The sequence below is a fragment of the Erythrolamprus reginae genome, chromosome 6 (genome assembly GCF_031021105.1).
Source record: "Erythrolamprus reginae isolate rEryReg1 chromosome 6, rEryReg1.hap1, whole genome shotgun sequence".
NCBI classification, from domain to species: domain Eukaryota; kingdom Metazoa; phylum Chordata; class Lepidosauria; order Squamata; family Dipsadidae; genus Erythrolamprus; species Erythrolamprus reginae.
Genome location: NC_091955.1, coordinates 72,344,503 through 72,362,573, shown reverse-complemented (window position 1 = coordinate 72,362,573; position 18,071 = coordinate 72,344,503). Strand labels below are relative to the sequence as shown.

General features: G+C 39.0%; 1 protein-coding gene across 1 annotated transcript in view; it reads right to left on the bottom strand.

The window, feature by feature from the left end:
• SYN3 (synapsin III) overlaps nt 1-18,071 on the bottom strand; it is a 213,934-nt gene that overhangs the window by 39,325 nt on the left and 156,538 nt on the right. Inside the window, exon 6 of the mRNA XM_070756238.1 lies at nt 9,700-9,762. Within this exon, the coding sequence (XP_070612339.1) occupies nt 9,700-9,762 (63 nt within the window). The remainder of the gene's footprint in view (nt 1-9,699; nt 9,763-18,071) is intronic.

Sequence of the window (18,071 nt, the reverse complement as noted above, 5' to 3'; positions counted from 1 at the left end):
GGACTTGATGGGCTTTGGCCTGATTCAGCATGGCTCTTCTTATGTTCTTAAGCTTGAAAATTAATGAGTAATTAAAAAAGATACTGTATCATTTTGTTAGAGATGGTAAGCTAAGTTTCTGTTCCAGATGAAGACATTGTTTGCATAGCATAGATTTTCAAGATGAATTGCTCAGGACCTCCCTGTAAACAATAACCCTGGTTTTGCTCTCTGGCTGCAGGATGACCAGGCTGTCAGGTGAACTGACCCTGAGGCATGCCACATAGAACTGGCCATGGAAGAAACAGGCAGCTTCCCTTACTTGTGTTTTCCTAATCACATCTGTAAATCTTTTCCTGCATTTTTGCCCCTTTTCCCTTTAACTGGTGTTGCAATAGAAGGAACAGATTTGTCTGAACTGAAGGAAGAAAATAAGGGGGAGGGGAAAACCTGTCTCTGCCTACCAACATCCATAGATATTCATCTCGCTAGCTTGGCTTAGCTCAACTGTTCTGTAGGTATGCTTGCTGCTGTGAAAACAAAAATGAAACTGAAACTCCTCTGCTTGTGTTTTGCATTTAGATCAGATTTCAGGTTGATATGGGGAATAGAACTCCTTAGCATCAGAGCTTGTTAATAATAATATAAGAAATACTCGTGCTCTGATGGTCATTTTGATAAAACACGACATCAAAACTCACAAGTAGGTCATCGGGTTGTAGGTGATGACCTACTTGTGAGTTTTGATGTCGTGTCCCTTTTCACACAAATACCTATTAAAGAAGCCTTGACAGCTATCCAGGACAAACACAAACCCCCCAAATATATCCTAGACCTTACCAACCACTGCCTGACCAATACATACTTCATATATAATGAACAAAGATATAAACAGATAGAGGGAGCCCCCATGGGATCACCTCTCTCACCGGTCATTGCCAACCTCTATATGGAATATTTCGAAAATAATGCATTAGAGCAATCCAAATACAAACCTAAACTTTGGCTGAGATATGTTGATGATACCTTTGTAATTTGGCCACATGGTAAAGAAAAACTAGACAATTTCCTCACACATCTTAACAGCCTACACCCCAAAATACAGTTTACTATGGAAACAGAAATCAATGATCAACTTCCCTTTCTAGATGTACTGGTCTATAAAAACCCCAATGGCAGCCTAGGACACACTATCTACCAAAAGAAAACCCATACCAACCGTTATCTAAATGCACACTCACACCACCACCCCGCACAAATCACCTCAGTGGCCAAAACTCTCATCACCAGAACCAAACGCTTAGCTGACCATGAGCACTTAAAAACTGAATTGAACAAACTCAAAGATGTATTAATTTCTAATGGATTCGAAGAGAAAACGATCACAAATCTAATCAAAAAAGAGACACCCCCCAAAAAACAAGATCAAGAACAGGACAATGGTACCACCATCCTCCCTTACATCAAGGGCACCACAGACAAAATTAGTAAAATCCTGCACAAACATAACATCAAAAACTTCATTTTGCACCAACCAAAAAATATCTAATATCCTAAGGAGCCCCAAAGATAAAATCCAATTGGAATACCAAGGAATCTATGAAATCCCTTGCAAAACATGTGCAGCCACATACATTGGACAAACCAACCGAAGAGTAAGTGCACGCCTTGCAGAACATGTGAATGCAGTTAAAAAAGAAGATAAGACTTCCTCCCTTGTCCAGCACATTAAAAAAACAGGGCACGAAATTGACTTTGAAAAAACTAAATTACTTCACAAAACAGAGAATTTATATAGAAGAATTGCTCTAGAAGCCATAGAAATTGAAAGGAGCCCCCTTTGCATGAATAAAAGAGATGACACGTCCCGCCTACCAGAAATTTGGAAACCAGCCTTAAACAAAAAAAACACTTCATAAAAATCACCATATCAATCCTTCTAATAATTATGATTTTGGACTTTTGAAATTTGGAAACCAGCCTTAAACAAAAAACACTTCATAAAAATCACCATGTCAATCCTTCTAATAATTATGATTACACCAACCAATCAGATCACTGAAACATAATCACCCAATCTAATTGCTACATTCAAACCAAATCTCCACCCCCACACTATACACTAGGAAGAAATGACAGTTGCAAACATTCCATTTTACAACAGCACGAAGCTTGGAAACTTCAGCCTGATGATGGTGGATGTGATTTCACCGAAACGTCGCATAAACATGCAAAATATTACACAGGGCAAAACCCGAACTCAGAACAATCTACATATATATATATGTATATATATGTATATATATGAAAAATGTAGTGAGTTTTATGGATAGGAAGTAGCAAATCTACCTCTTAGCCACTCTGAGTCCATGGAGAGGGGCAGCATACAAATCTAATAAATTAAATTAAATTAAATTAAATCTACAGCAAACTTAGCAAAGACTTTGGGTCCATCCATAAAAGGCAAGGTTTGATAAAAAGGAAGCAGCCTTTGGTCAGACTCATATATTAGTAAAGATGTATGGAATTTTTATTGAATTGCTAAATGGGAACTATTACTACTAATCTAATTAGTTTTATACAATTATAAGAGAAACAGAAACAGAAGGAGTTGCAATATGCTGGACATTGGTGTGAATATTCAATAATGGATTAGAAGTCTGAATTTAACCATTGTTTTCCAGTTGAAAATATGCAAATGTATAGCATTCAACTTTTAAATGTTTTGAGATTTAAAACTGAGATTCCAGGGATCTTTAGCTTGAACTAACAGAATGTCAAAGTTGGAAAGGACCTTGGAGGTCTTTTCTGGAGCATATTTTGCATTATTATGATTTTCAAGAATATATATTTCATATATACAGCCATACACATATGCACATAGCCCAAAAGTGTAGAAAGCTTAAATATCGCTTAAAACATTCTTGAAAGAACACAAGCATTAGCTCAGTGTGATATGCCTTCGACTAATTTCTCATTTCAACTTCCCAAGAGCTTCCATTTAGAAACCAAAGACTTAATTATTTTGCAAAGAAATCTTGCCAAGAAACAAACTATAAATCTTCTTACACAAAGAATTTAAAAACTCAATTACAATGCTTCAGTTGTTTCCATCTACAAGAGGTTTATTCTGAACAATCCATATTGCTAATAATTTCCAGTTACTGACATTGTGACACAATGTCTTTATATTCAGAAAAAAGATTTAATAATTGAGCTCATTATTTGAGAAGCCGGTAATTTACAGCAATGAGTGCAGCTGCTAAAATGAATAAGAATTTGTGTGAATGGGACGCTTAACCTGTGTTACATCTGAACTTATTTGCCCTCCTTTAAAGAAAACATTTGCCTGTTGTCAGCTAAAGACTTTTACTCTTTTCCTTTTGAAAACAGTTTTTCATACTTCAGAATCACTTATTCCTAACCTTGGAAAAAGCATGATGATGAAAAAGATTTCTCCTCTAAAAAACTTGGTGTTTAAACAAGACATTAATGGTCCCTCTTATTTTTGGTTACATGTAAAAAAACCAAACAAACAAACCAAATCCCCAAAGCATGAAAATACTCCACCCAAAATAATGCAAATAGTAGCTACAAACAACTAAGTGTTGGTCCATGGATTGCTTTAAATAGGTACTTAAAAAAAGAGAAAGAAATATGGCTAACAGGGATATGAAGGAATCTCTTTACTTGATCTAATTTTAGAGACCCAAAACAAAGTTAAAGTTACAAAAATACACATTACCCATAAATAAGAAATGTTCTTTCCCTTCACTATAAAATTGGCACAACACTGTTCCATGATCTAGTCAAAGAAAGGTGAAGACTATTTGAAGAAATATGGTACAGTTGGGAGCCAAGTTACCATATAACTGGCATATATTTTCACCATGAGTATTTTAAGTTTTATATTGATATGAAGAAATTTCAGGACATTTAGACTTATATATACTGCTTCACAGTGCTTTTACAGCCCTCTCTAATCAGTTTACAGAATCAGCATATTGCCCCCAACAATCTGGGTCTTCATTTTACCCACCTTGGAAAGATGGAAGGCTGAATCCACCTTGAGTTGGTGGTGAGATTTGAACTGCTAAACTACAGGTAGCAGTTAGCTGAAGTAGCCTGCAGTGCTGCATTCTAACCACTGCGCCACCCTGGCACTGCACCATCCTGGCTATCCCCTCATTTGGTCAATAATAGCAATAGCACTTAGACATATAGCGCTTTATAGTGCTTTACAGTCCTTTCTAAGCGATGTACAGAGTCAGCACATTGCCCCCAACAAATTGGCTCCTCACTTTACCCACCTTGGAAGGATAGAAGTCTGAGTCAATCTTGAGCCTGGTGATATTTGAACTGCCAAATTGCTGGCAGCTGGCAGACTGAAGAAATAGCCTGCACTACCGCATGCTAACCACTGTGCCACTGTGGCTCATAATAGGTCTAGAAAACAACTTTGGTGGTTTCCTAAAAGAGGCCGTAGCTGGGCTGGTGGTGGAGTTCCCCAGACTTATGGTCTTGAGGGACTTCAACTTACCTTCGCTCAGAGGTGGCACAGGGGTTCATGGCATCCATGACAACCAAGGACCTGGCCCAGGGAGTAAAGGGTCTGACTCAAAAGGGGACACACACACTTGACTTGGTCTTTCTCTCGGGGCAGTGGAGTCATGATCTCATATTAAGGGGTATAGACATCTCTCCCTTGTCACAGTCAGATCATTTTCTGTTAAAACTTGACTTTAGGACACCAATCCTCCACCACAAAGAGGCGGCCCCGGGAGGGTTCCAGAGGGTGCTTGGGTAATTACCTGACTCGCTTGCCCACAACATTATTATTATTATTATTATTATTATTATTATTATTATTATTATTATTTAGATTTGTATGCCGCCCCTCTCCGTAGACTCGGGCGGCTCACAGCATACAATAAGACAATTCATAACAAATCTAATAAATTTAAAAAACATTAAAAAACCCCATTATTAAACCATACATACACACAGACACACCATACATAAATTATATAAGCCCGGGGGAATGCCTCAATTCCCCCATGCCTGATGGCAGAGGTGAGTTTTAAGGAGTTTACGGAAGGCAAGGAGGGTGGGGGCAGTTCTAATCTCCGGGGGGAGCTGGTTCCAGAGAGTCAGGGCCGCCACAGAGAAGGCTCTTCCCCTGGGACCCGCCAGACGACATTGTTTAGTTGACAGGACCAGGAGAAGGCCAACTCTGTGGGACCTAATCGGTCGCTGGGATTCATGCGGCAGAAGGCGGTCCTGGAGATATTCTGGTCCGATGCCATGAAGGGCATGATGGAGTCCCTACTGATGGCCTGGAATAGGGTCACATCGGGGGCCCTGGACTGGATTGCACCTTTGTACCTCTCCATCGCAATGGATCCAGGAAAGCTCCTTGGTTGACCAAGGAGCTCCGCTAGATGAAGTGCCAGAAGAGACGTCTAGAGCAATGTTGGAGGGCTAGTAAATCTGAAACTGACCGAACACTGTGCACCTGCCTTTTGTATGATTTCACATTGGCCAGATTAGTTTATATAAAATTGAACTCAAAGACCAGTAAGTTATTTTCAGTGCACATTTTTTGGATTGAGTATAGATAAATTGCAAGATTAGATCCAGCCAAGGCAGTTATCTTAAATTACTTTACATGGGATTACTGTAGAGGTTTTTGCATGGGTGAAGATAATAAATAGACTTGCCAAGGATTGAACTGACCTCTTAAGATATGGCATCTAATTAAAGGGGAACATAGTAATTACTGGCTTCCTTTTAATATAAAAGGAAACAGAATACCCCAGAAAGGCAATATATTTTTGGCTTCTAGAATTCAAAGGTTTGCACAGCAGGAAATCTTGGCTACGACAGCCAAACACAGGAACTTATCTGATTTCTAATTTGCTCTGAACTCCTGATCTCTTGCCAGGTAGATTTGAAGTTCCTTCCTGCTGGTTCAATCCATAGTTGGCATTAGATAAAGTAAATACATATTGCATTAACAAATCATCTCTCTCCCTGCCCTTCAGTCAAAAAAATTACCATAGAAGGTAATATTATAGAAGAAATTTTGAATTAGGCTGAAGAGCACTTGGACAATTTCATGCTCAAAACCAATATATCAACCCTAAAAAATGGAATTGCTCAATCAATCAATCAATCAATCGATGTGATGACATACAGTAGGGTTGTGAAATTTTGACAATGCAGAAGTTAAAAGCTGTATAGTCGAGAGCATGAAATGGCAAATGTGTAACACAGCATAAAGTTTTTAAAAAGTATATACTGTATTTTTCAGAGTATAAGACACACCTTTTTCCTCCCTAAAAGAGACTGATAATTTGGGTGCGTATACTCTGAATGTAGCTTTTTTTTCCAGCCCTAACTAGCTGCTAATGATCTTCCCAGCTGTTATCTTGCAAGCTCTTTCATTGTTACTCTCTGCTAAGAATGTTTTCCAAGCCCTAAGTTTTTCCAGGTTTTTTTTCGTTACTCTAACTTGCTCTGAATAAGTTTGTTTCCAGCCCTAACCAGATACTAACAATGTTCCCAACTCTTACTGGCTTGCAAGCTTTTTCATTGTTACTCTCTGCGAAGAATGTTTTCCAAGCCTTAAGTCTTTGCAGGGTTTTTTCCATTGCTCTACTTGCTCCCAATGTTTCTTTCCAGGTGCTAATGATCTTCCCAGCTCTTACTGGCTTGCAAGCTCTTTCATTGTTACTCTCTCCAAATAAAGTTTTTTTAAAGCCCTAACCAGGGAATAAAATAATATGCTGAAGCTAATCAGACTAAGGACACTAGCCAGATGGATACCTGGTAAGCAGATTCTTTTCCCTATTTTCTTCCCCAAAAACTAAGGTGGTAGGTCTGCCAAAAGACTGCATAGCTAAATAGATTGCCTCATGGAAATGGAATGGGCTGGCCATATCACTTGATGAGCATATTGACGTTGCAAAACAATAATTGTTGATTACATATGAACCGACCTTAAGAAATGTAGAAAATATCCAAATAAATAGTGGGAAGTTGATATAATTTAATTTGAAAGTATTGTGAAGAAGCTGGAAAGCAGATGAAGAGGCCTTCATTTTGAAGTGAATTGATTTGAGATGACAATAAATCATGTACAGTGATACCTCATCTTACAAACGCCTCGTGATACAAACTTTTCAAGATACAAACCCGGGGTTTAAGATTTTTTTGCCTCTTCTTACAAACTATTTTCACCTTACAAACCAGCCGCCGCCGCTGGGATGCCCCATCTCTGGACTTCCATTGCCAGCGAAGCACCCGTTTTTGTGCTGCTGGGATTTCCCTGAGGCTCCCCTCCATGGCAAACCCCACCTCTGGACTTCCGTGTTTTTGTGATGCTGCAGGGGAATCCCAGCAGGGGAATCCCAGCAACGCAAAAATGGGCGCTTCACTGGCAACGGAAGTCCGGAGGTGGGGTTTCCCAGCGAGGGGAGCCTCAGGGGAATCCCAGCATCGCAAAAACACAAAAATCCGGAGATTGGGTTTCGAGGACTTCAGTGTTTTTGTGATGCTGCGATTTCACTGATGCTCCCTTTGCTGGGAAAACCCACCTCTGGACTTCCGTTGCCAGCGAAGCACCTGTTTTTGCGCTGCTGGGATTCCCCTGCAGCATCACAAAAACGCAGAAGTCTGGTGGTGGGGTTTCCCATGGAGGGGAGCCTCAGGGAAATCCCAGCAGCGCAAAAACGGGCGCTTTGGCTGGCAAAAGGGGTGAATTTTGGGCTTGTATACATTAATCGCTTTTCCATTGATTCCTATGGGAAATATTGTTTCGTCTTACAAACTTTTCACCTTAAGAACCTCGTCCCGGAACCAATTAAGTTCGTAAGACAAGGTATCACTGTATATGTATATGTATATGCATATGCATTCATGGAGTGTTATGGTTCAGTGGTTAAAAAAACTGGCCTTGACGGCTGGAAAATTGGCAGTCTGGGTTTGAGACCCGAGCACTGCATGATGGGGTGAGTCCCCTGCACTTGCTCCAGTTCCTGCCCACCTAGCAATTTGAAAGCATGCAAATGCGAGTAGATAAATAGGTACCACTTTGGTGGGAAGGTAATAGCATTCTTTGAGCTTTGGCATATAGTCGTGCTGGTCACCTAGCCACAGAAATGTCTTTAGACAATGCTGGATTGCAGAGTGATGATGTTTTCCTTTTAGAAATAGATGCTCCTTTGTCTGGGCTAATTTGTCGAATTTGTGGATTGTTCCAATCCATAATTGGAATACCAAATGCATTTTAAAGGAGCGGAGGGTCACTGTGGCCCAGTATTTAATTCAAATGGAACCGAACCATATTAAAATTAAGAAAACATGTAAATATTATAGAATGGTATAGCCAGTTCACATTTTAGGTTTTGGCTTTTTTACTCTCAATTTAAATTCTACCAGTTTTATTCTGTCATTTGTTTGCTATATATTTGGTAGGTTTGCAAATTGTACTAAATCACACTGTGGTTTTGATTGTATAGATTGAGTTATGGCCTGTGTTGTATGATCTAAGGCTATTGTGATTTCCTAAAAAATCATGATTAAGCAAGACTCACATAAACCAGGTAATTAACTGTATCTCAGATTAGTTTAATTTCTTCCTTACAAAGTTTGCCAAGCAGAGAAAGTGCTTGTTAGATTGAAGAAGTCTTAACTTTCTCCTTACAAATGAATTGTCACTTAAGTCCAGATTCAAGTTCTTATTTGCCTTGGAACAAACAAGATAATGATATAGAAACAGAATTCCAGGAAAAATGGCTTATTGGGCAGAAAAACCAAGTTATAAAAATGATGACCTAACAATTTATATCAGCTGAGCCAGATCTGAATGATATTTTGTAGTGTTTGAGAACTATTCTCAGTAATAATAAGGTACCTGTATTGTTATTTTCAATTACAATGGATAACCTAGTGTTTATTTTTGCTTTATTTTATTAAAACTGAATTCACATAGACATATGTGAAAGAAAAGAAAAGCAGGGATATTTTGCCATGTTGCTTTTAAAGGCTCTGCAATTAAAAATACTGCTTACACAAAGAAAAACAGAACTTAGCTTTCCTGTGAAACCATTATCCCTGATATGTTTTGTGAATTTACCCTGGAAGAAACTATACATGCCCTCATCATATTATATTTCCTGTAACCTTTTTATTTCAATATCCTGCAATATAGATAATAAACATCTGTTTCTTTCATATGGTCTGGCCAACATGATCAATATACAGTGGTATCTCTACCTAAGAATGCCTCTACTTATGAACTTTTCTAGATAAGAACCGGGTGTTCAAGATTTTTTTGCTTCTTCTCAAGAACCATTTTCCACTTACAAACCTGAGCCTCTGAAACTATAACCAGAAAAGGCAGGGAGAAGCCTCCGTGGGGCCTCTCTAGGAATCTCTTTGGAGGAAACAAGTCCTCCACCCTCCCTGTGGTTTCCCCAATCACACACATTATTTGCTTTTACATTGATTCCTATGGGAAAAATTGCTTCTTCTTACAAACTTTTCTACTTAAGAACCTGGTCATGGAACGAATTAAGTTCGTAAGTAGAGGTACCACTGTATTAACTTACCTCTTTTAATGAAGGGCTGAAAGAAAGATTTTAGAAGTTTGACTTATTGGACTGAAAAGATTCTGCAGTATTATATTCATGTGAAAATGTCTATGCATGTCCTTACCTTTCCCATTCCTGCATGAGCATGTCCAAGTTTGATGACCATTGGAAAAACTGGAGTTGTGAGCTGAAAGAGGAAAGAAATCGTGAAAGCCTGTGGCAATGTTGTGATTTCAGTCTGGATCTATTCAACAGATCCTGGAAGCATTTGGTTATCATATGATCAAAAGAAAATATGTCTGTGAATCCTATGGAGAGTGAAGCTTTCAACAAGCACTTCCCAACAACTTTTGTCAATATCTGCTGGAGAACAAAGCCTAGATGTGTGGCAGTTGCACATGAGCGCACAAGAGTTGTTTTTTAACAAAATTCACAGATTTTTTCAGATGTGCAAACTTTTTAAGCAGCTGCCACACACTCTGCTGAGATATTGGTGGAAGTTATTTGGGGATTTTAAAATATGTTAAATTTGCGAACACCAACTGTTGTGTAAAAGTCTTCCAACTTGCATTTAAACCATTATATTTATTTGTTCTTAAATTTGATATGCCACCCTTCAAAAGCAGATTGTTCCAGGAGACTTCGTAACAAATTAAAATGGCAAAATAAAAAAATGTAAGAACAGTTTGCATTAATACAAAACAATGAAAACATATTCCTTTAAACAGCATTTTTGTTTGAAATTAGCATATTATTTTATTTGGAGCGTAGAAATTAAAAATGTATTTTAACTTGCTGAAATGCAATAAAAGGGAATACATGCTGGGAAAAGACAAAATAGAGTTAGAAGACTATAGCTGAAAAAGTTGTTTTGCATAGCCACCGACAAGGAAAGGCCCCAATACCAAGGCTCTAAAGGTCTTAGTGTACATGTAAGAATTTAGTGAAATTAATATATTTGTATATGTATTTATCCAAGGCATGTGGGCACCCATCTGTTAAAAAAAACTTCAGTAAATTTTTTTAGTAAATTATAATAATTTACTTATAATTATAAAATAATTATTTATTTATTGGATTTGTATGCCACCCCTCTCTGAGGACATGAAGACTTCAACTCCCAGAATTCCTGAGCTAGCATGATTGGTTCAGGAATTCTGGGAGTTGAAGTTCATGAGTCATACAAAAGCCAATTTTGCCTACTCCGGCCATATGCTGCTGCACTCCGGACAACCTTGAAGCTCTCAGTTGCTCTTCAAGGGCTGCCTCCCATAGAATATGTTGCAATGATTCAATTTTCACTAAACCATGAGTGATTGTGATTAGTGCCTCCTGATATAACAACAACAACAACAGAGTTGGGAGGGACCTTGGAGGTCTTCTAGTCCAACCCACTGCTTTGGCAGGAAACCCTACACTACTTCAGACAGATGGTTATCCAACATCTTCTTAAAAACTTCCAGTGTTGGAGCATTCACAACTTCTGGAAGCAAGCTGTTCCACCGATTAATTGTTCTAAATCTCAGGACATTTCTCCTTAGCTCTAAGTTACTTCTCTTCCTGTTTAGTTTCCACCCAATGCTTCTTGTTCTACCCCCAGGTGCTTCGGAGAATAGGTTGACTCAGTGATGGGCTAGCAAAATTTTTACTACCACATTGTGGCCGTGGCTTATGCATTTTCTTTTAACATCTTTCAGTGCAAATTGGGTGCTGTGGGCTGGAGCTCCATTTTCGCTACCCCACTGAGTTCTCGCCAGTCCGGGCAGTAGCCCACCCCTGATTATCTACTATATAAAGTGTATATACACACACCGACGCACGTACAGTTCTTCTAAAATTATACACATTCAACCTCATTTACTGTGATAGGAAAAACATACCCAGAGCCCAGAAGGGAAAAAAAATATCAAAATTTTGTACCTGACCAAAAAATTTTCTACCGGTACTGCATACTTGACCGTACCCATAGGAGCCCACCCCTGGGTTGACTCCTTTTTCTTTGTGGCAACCCCTGAGATATTGGAACCCTGCTATCATGTCTCCCATGTGCCTTCTTTTCATTAAACTAGCCATGCCCAGTTCCTGCAACCATTCTTCATATGTTTTAGCCTCCAGGCCCTAATCATCTTTGTCGCTCTTCTCTGCAATTTGTCTAGAGCCTCAACATCCTTTTTGCATTGTGGCGACCAAAACTGAATGCCATATTCCAATCGTGGCCTTACAAAGGCCTTATAAAATGGTATTAGCACTTCACGAGATCTTGATTTTATCCCTCTGTTAATGCAGCCTAGAACTATCTTGAAATCTACAACAGGTACACAGGGAATTAATATACAAGTTCTCCTGGCCATGGCTGTTACCTGCTCCTTGAATAGAAGCTATGCATCCAAGAGAACCCCAAATTTCAGATATTGTAGTTTGTATCTGTGAAAGTATAAGTTTATACCACCTCCTTGAACTAGGATCAAAAATAATCAGGATTTTTTTTTAAAAAAAGAACTTAATATGTATATGTTTATTTCTACTCAGTACACTTTTATTTTATAATTAACTGAAGTATGAGAATAACTTTCAAAGGCAATCCCACAGATAAATACTTTAAATTAAATTAAAGGTATTGTTCTGCCTTCCGCCACACGAATCCCAGCGACCAGTTAGGTCCCACAGAGTTGGCCTTCTCCGGGTCCCGTCGACTAAACAATGTCGTTTGGCGGGACCCAGGGGAAGAGCCTTCTCTGTGGCGGCCCCGGCCCTCTGGAACCAACCGCCCCCAGAGATTAGAATTGCCCCCACCCTCCTCGCCTTTCGTAAGCTCCTTAAAACCCACCTCTGCTGTCAGGCATGGGGGAACTGAGATATTCTTTCCCCCTAGGCCGCTACAATTTATGCATGGTATGTTTGTATGTATGTTTGTTTTTATAAATAAGGGTTTTTTAGTTGTTTTACTATTGGATTGTTACATGCTGTTTTTATCACTGTTGTTAGCCGCCCCGAGTCTACGGAGAGGGGCGACATACAAATCCAATAAATAAATAAATAAATAAATAAATAGATAGATAGATAGATAGATAGATAGATAGATAGATAAACCACCAAACAAACAAGCAAGCAAACAAACAAGTAAAATAAATTGTTGCTAGGATACTAATGACTGTACAAGGTTATCTCTGGCCAAGAAGAATGATAACAGGCAGATCAGTGTGCTGAGGTAAAAGACACTCTGTGTCACAGTAGGCCTCTAATGACCATGAAAGTTCTAGAAGACCTCCAAGCTATAAACCCATTTATTTAAAGGCCTGCAGCCAATTCCAGAACATGCTGAATGGCACTCTGCTGGACAGATAAGCCTTCCACTAACTCTATTCCTGGCTCCTTTGGACTGAGCTGCAGTTTGTTGGCCCTCACCCAGTCCATAATGTTGATTCAACACTTTCACTGCCAGTACTAAATCTGATGAAAAAGAGGTAGAGCTGGATGTCACTAGCATATTGATGATGCTTTATTCTAAATCTTAATGTGATCTCATGCAAAGGCTTCATATACGTGATGAATAGTCTCAGGAATAAAATAGAACTTTGGAACTTTTTTTGGTAACCTGTTTATTTATTTATTTGTTTGTTTATTGGATTTTTATGCTGCCCCCCTTCGAAGACTCGGGACGGCTTACTACATATATAATATAAGATAACTTCCCCAGGCCTATACTGTTTAGGTATGGTATGTTGTGTGCATGTTTTTTAAATTATGGGTTTTTAGTTTTTATTATTAGATTTGTATTATGTATTGTATTTCTATTACTGCTGTGAGCCACCCGGAGAGGGGCGGCATACAAATTTAATAAATAAATAAATAAATAAATAAATACATAAATGAATGAATGAATGAATGAATGAACAAATGAACGAACAAACGAACGAACAAACAAACAAATAAAATACAATGGCAAATCCAATTAATTAACTAACTAAATAACTAATCTAAAATCCCTATTATTTTACAAATCAATTGTACACATTCAGACCTCAGCCAGAATCCTCAGAGAAGGGTGGCATACAACAACAACAACAACAACAACAACAACAACAATAATAATAATAATTATTATTATATATAACATTTATCGGCCAGGGGACCTACGATGTAATTGCCCCAAGTCTGTCAACATAAATGAGTTTTGAGACTCTTACGGAAGGCGAGGAGGGTGGGGGCAGTGCTAATCAATGGGAGTTGATTCCAGAGAGCTGGGGCCTCCACAGAGAAGGCTCTTCCCCTTGATCCCGCCAAGTGGCATTGTCTGGTTGACCGGACCTGGAGAAGGCCAACTCTGTGGGATCTAACCGGTCGCTGAAATTCATACGGCAGAAGGCAGTCCCGCAAGTAATCTGGCCCAATGCCACGTAGGGCTGTTGAGGGTCTTTTCTTCATTTGTAAGATTATTAGTTTTGGGGGTCATGGTAGCCCTCCCTTTCTGTAACATTTTATCCTAAGAAATATGAGCAACATTGACCAGTCCTCCTTTTAGGAAAAGTTAATCCCAGTACTGTTTTGGAAAGATTTGGCCTAAAAATAGTTTGGAGAATTGTCATAGTTAGCTGCCTGTCATTGCTATTTTGGATTATTTTGTTTTTATTGCATTGTATGTTGGATAGTGCCCATAGTCTTTAAGGACTGGAGCATGTTATAAATATTTTTTTATAAAAATAAATAAAATTGGAGCGGCTAAAATACCTCCCTTCTATCCTCCTGAATCTTTTTTTTTTAATTTGAAGATGACCACCATCTTCAAGTATAAATATCAAAACTTAGTACTTTAGATTCATCAAATATGGTTATGCAAACTATATTTAGCTTTAAAAACCAGTAAAATATGTTATTCTCATTCAATCATCAGTTTGCTCTTTAAAGAGAATCCTGGTAAAATCTAAATATAGAATGGAGAATGTTATCTCCATCTGTGACAATTCTATATATAAGAAATTCTTCACTTGAAGCTCTCTGTTCCATTAGGTTGATTAGTAAGAAAGGTTGCAAAGTAACAAACTTCCAATATCTTGCTTTATTTTTGAAATTAAGAGTACTTCATAGCGCAGAGTACCAAATTCCTATAATCATGAAGACCACATGTCAAGTTCCCAAAGAATTGTGAGCACATGTCACAGTTCTTTGGGAAGGTGAGAGGGCAAGGTTATCATAGTCATGGCCAAGGCTAGGACCTGTTCTCCACAGCAATATTGCCATTCTTGTTTAATATAGCTTTAGAATGGGAAACATGGCTTTGCATTCAGGCAAACTAAACTGAAGGGTGCTTGCACACTTAGCCCCACACTCAGGAAATTCAGAGGTTGTGATCTGTTCCTCCCATCGCTAACAGCATTGATGACAATTATTCCTGGTTATGAGACTCATATGATATGGGTCACAATCTTGATTGGCCCTGCCTGAGGAATTGCAGCAATGGTTACAATGATTATAAAGCCAAACCATCTTTGACCTTAACTGTGAAGGCAAGGTCTGCTCCAAATGACCCAGAGATTTGTATGTAGGCTATGGCTATGAACCCAAGAGTTCTATTTTAGATGGGTACATACAGTATAAGATCTACAGTGTATATACAAATTCTAGTAGTACATCTTTATCCATAACAGTCATATGAGAATTACATTACAAAGAATGTGCCCACAAAAGAAGAGCAGTAAGTAGTTTGCGCATATTTATTTTGTCGTAAACCAGACAAGGAACACATTTAGAAAAGTTAAGTCCCATTGGGATTGGGTGGCATAGAAGTTGAATTGAATAAATAAACAAACAAACAAAGTTAAATCTATTTTATTATAAGGCTACGTTGACAGATCTTGCAAGTTTGAAAGTATGAACTTCCTGCACTGCAGTTTAAAGGTTTGCTCCATCAAATCAGGTTCTTCCTTTGTTTTGCTGACCATTAAGGGACTGCAGCCTCTTGTCTTATTGTTTCCCAGGCAACATCTCTTTTCCCCTTTCCTCAAGGTCATCCGTACATTCTGTGATGACCCAGGGCAAGGCACAGTGGCAACGACAGCTCAAAATGCCTCTTTATTGCTCCAACTTTCCCCCAAATGCTCCCCATTTATGGCCAGTCCCAGAGGAAAGTGCTCACAGGTACACACATCCCTCCAGAAGGCTCTGGCTGCAAGTAGTCCAGCAAAACACTTTTAGTACAACGACTTCAAGCCAAGAAGTCCAATGGGGCAAGAGAATAAGTCAATGAATCCAGGACACAAAGGTATAAGGCAAGAAGTCCAGCAAACTCCAAACGTCAACAGCACACAAATACCCACAAATTCAGCTTGAATGCCCCTCCCCACAGTATCTCCTTAAGTCTAAGTCCCCAAGTGTTCGCTGTTCCTGCCTGCTCTCCACTCTCCATGCTTGGGGATCAGGAGGGGGCAGTCCCTCCTCATTGTTTGAGCTCCATTGCTCTTCACTGCCTGTCCTCTCTTGGTCATCCTACCCTCATTCCTCCCTTCTGGCAAACTGTCCTAAGCCCTAGTGGCCCAGAGCTGCCTCGTCCTGCTCCTCCCCATCTTCCTCAGCTAATAAGGCCATCCCCTCAACTCCATTGGGCCCAGCTCTGGTTCATCCTATTTTGATCTGATGGGAGCATGACACATTCCGTTACGCTTAGAAAGATACTTTTGCTCCCCCTTTCAAACTTTCCTCTCCCTGATATTCTTTTCCTCTTTCCATTCTTAGCACTACTTCAGCTTCAACCACAACAACACAAGAGCACACAAAAGATTTAAACTTAATATTAACCGCTCCAAACTTGACTGTAAAAAAATATGATTTCAGTAACAGGGTTGTCAAAGTGTGGAACTCATTACCAGACTCCATAGTGTCATCCCCAAACCCCCAACACTTTACCCTTAGATTATCTACGGTTGACCTATCCAGATTCCTAAGAGGTCAGTAAGGGGTGAGTACAAGTGCACTAGAGTGCCTTCCGTCCCCTGTCCTATTGCTCTCCTATATCTCCTATACCTTTCTTCTATTCCTATATCTCTTCTTCTATTCTTTCATTGATATGTTCTATTACTATATCTTCTTTTCTATTCTTTCTTAGATATATTCTACTATGAGTATCTCCCCTATAACCTTCATCATGTATTTTACTATGTGTATATAGATATATACCCACTAAAACCCTCATTGTGTATTGGACAAAATAAATAAATAAAAAATAAATAAATACTTCTCCAGTGGATTTCAGGAAGCTGATAACATCTTTCCTATAGACGATGCTTTTGCACTGCTGGATGAAACAAAATATGCATCACGGCTCCCCAAAATAATCTTACGGTCCTTATGGAGGAAGATTGGTATAATCCAGTTCCCATGTATATTCACTTGTAGGTAATTCTTGTTGCAATCAATAACTCTACTGCACAATGGACTTCCACTTTAATGATGTTCTTGTGCTATAAGCATGAAGGGCATAACTGCCTCAAGAGTGAAACTGGGACCCAAGCAGTCTATTTATATAACCCCAGTCACGGTTCTCGTGGGAAGGTGTTGAATATAATTAAGAAAGGACATGGCAAGAGTTTAGCTAGAACAAACATGTTTGTACTGAAACCTTGGATAAAATAAACCCTGGAACTCTGGAGAATTTGTTTAGTTAAGATTTGTTTTCTTATGAGAAACAGGAAAACAAACAGGATAAAGTTATTTGAATTTACAAAGCCGCCTGTACTGATCATAGAAGCAGAAGTTGGTAGAGTTATGGAATAGGAAATGACACTGTCACACTGGAGACAAATGAACTATTCACTATAAGTAAAGCAACAGGGTGAACTCTCCAAGTCTCAGTTGCACAAAACATTGGTCATTTGAATGTTCAATGCCCCCCCCCCAGTTATTCCTGTTTTTCCAATAAATCTAGGGGCTAGCTGAAATAATTTCCTGTCTGCAACAAGAGACTTTTTAATATTAGATTTGTGATACATTGTTTTTTTGTTATTGTTGCAAGCCGCCCGGAGTCTGTGGAAAGGGGCGGCATACAAATCTAATAAATGAATGAATGAATGAATGAATGAATGAATGAATAAATAAATAAATAAATAAATAAATAAATAAATAAATAAATAAAATCCAGTTAGAGAGCTGGCCAAAGTTAGCCATACAGCTGGGAGTGGGCCCCAGCCGGAATGCTGGGAAACACTGTTTCGGTAGGAAAAATGGAACTGCGCGGCCAGCTCCAGGTTACTGGCACCAGTTCACGGGTGCAAATGGGGAGATTCTGGTGATTTTTGCTGTTTTTTTTAAAAATAAAAACACGTGAAAATTGCAGAAATCTCACTTGTGCAAGGATGCTCACAGAAGATTTTGGTTGTTGTGCATGTGCAGCAGTCAAATATTGCTGCATGCCAGAGAGGCTCAGTGAGAACCCTAGCCAGCAGCAACAGGCTATGGCGGCACCAGAAGAGGGTGAAGAAACAGCAGAAAAGGTAGGGGAGAAAG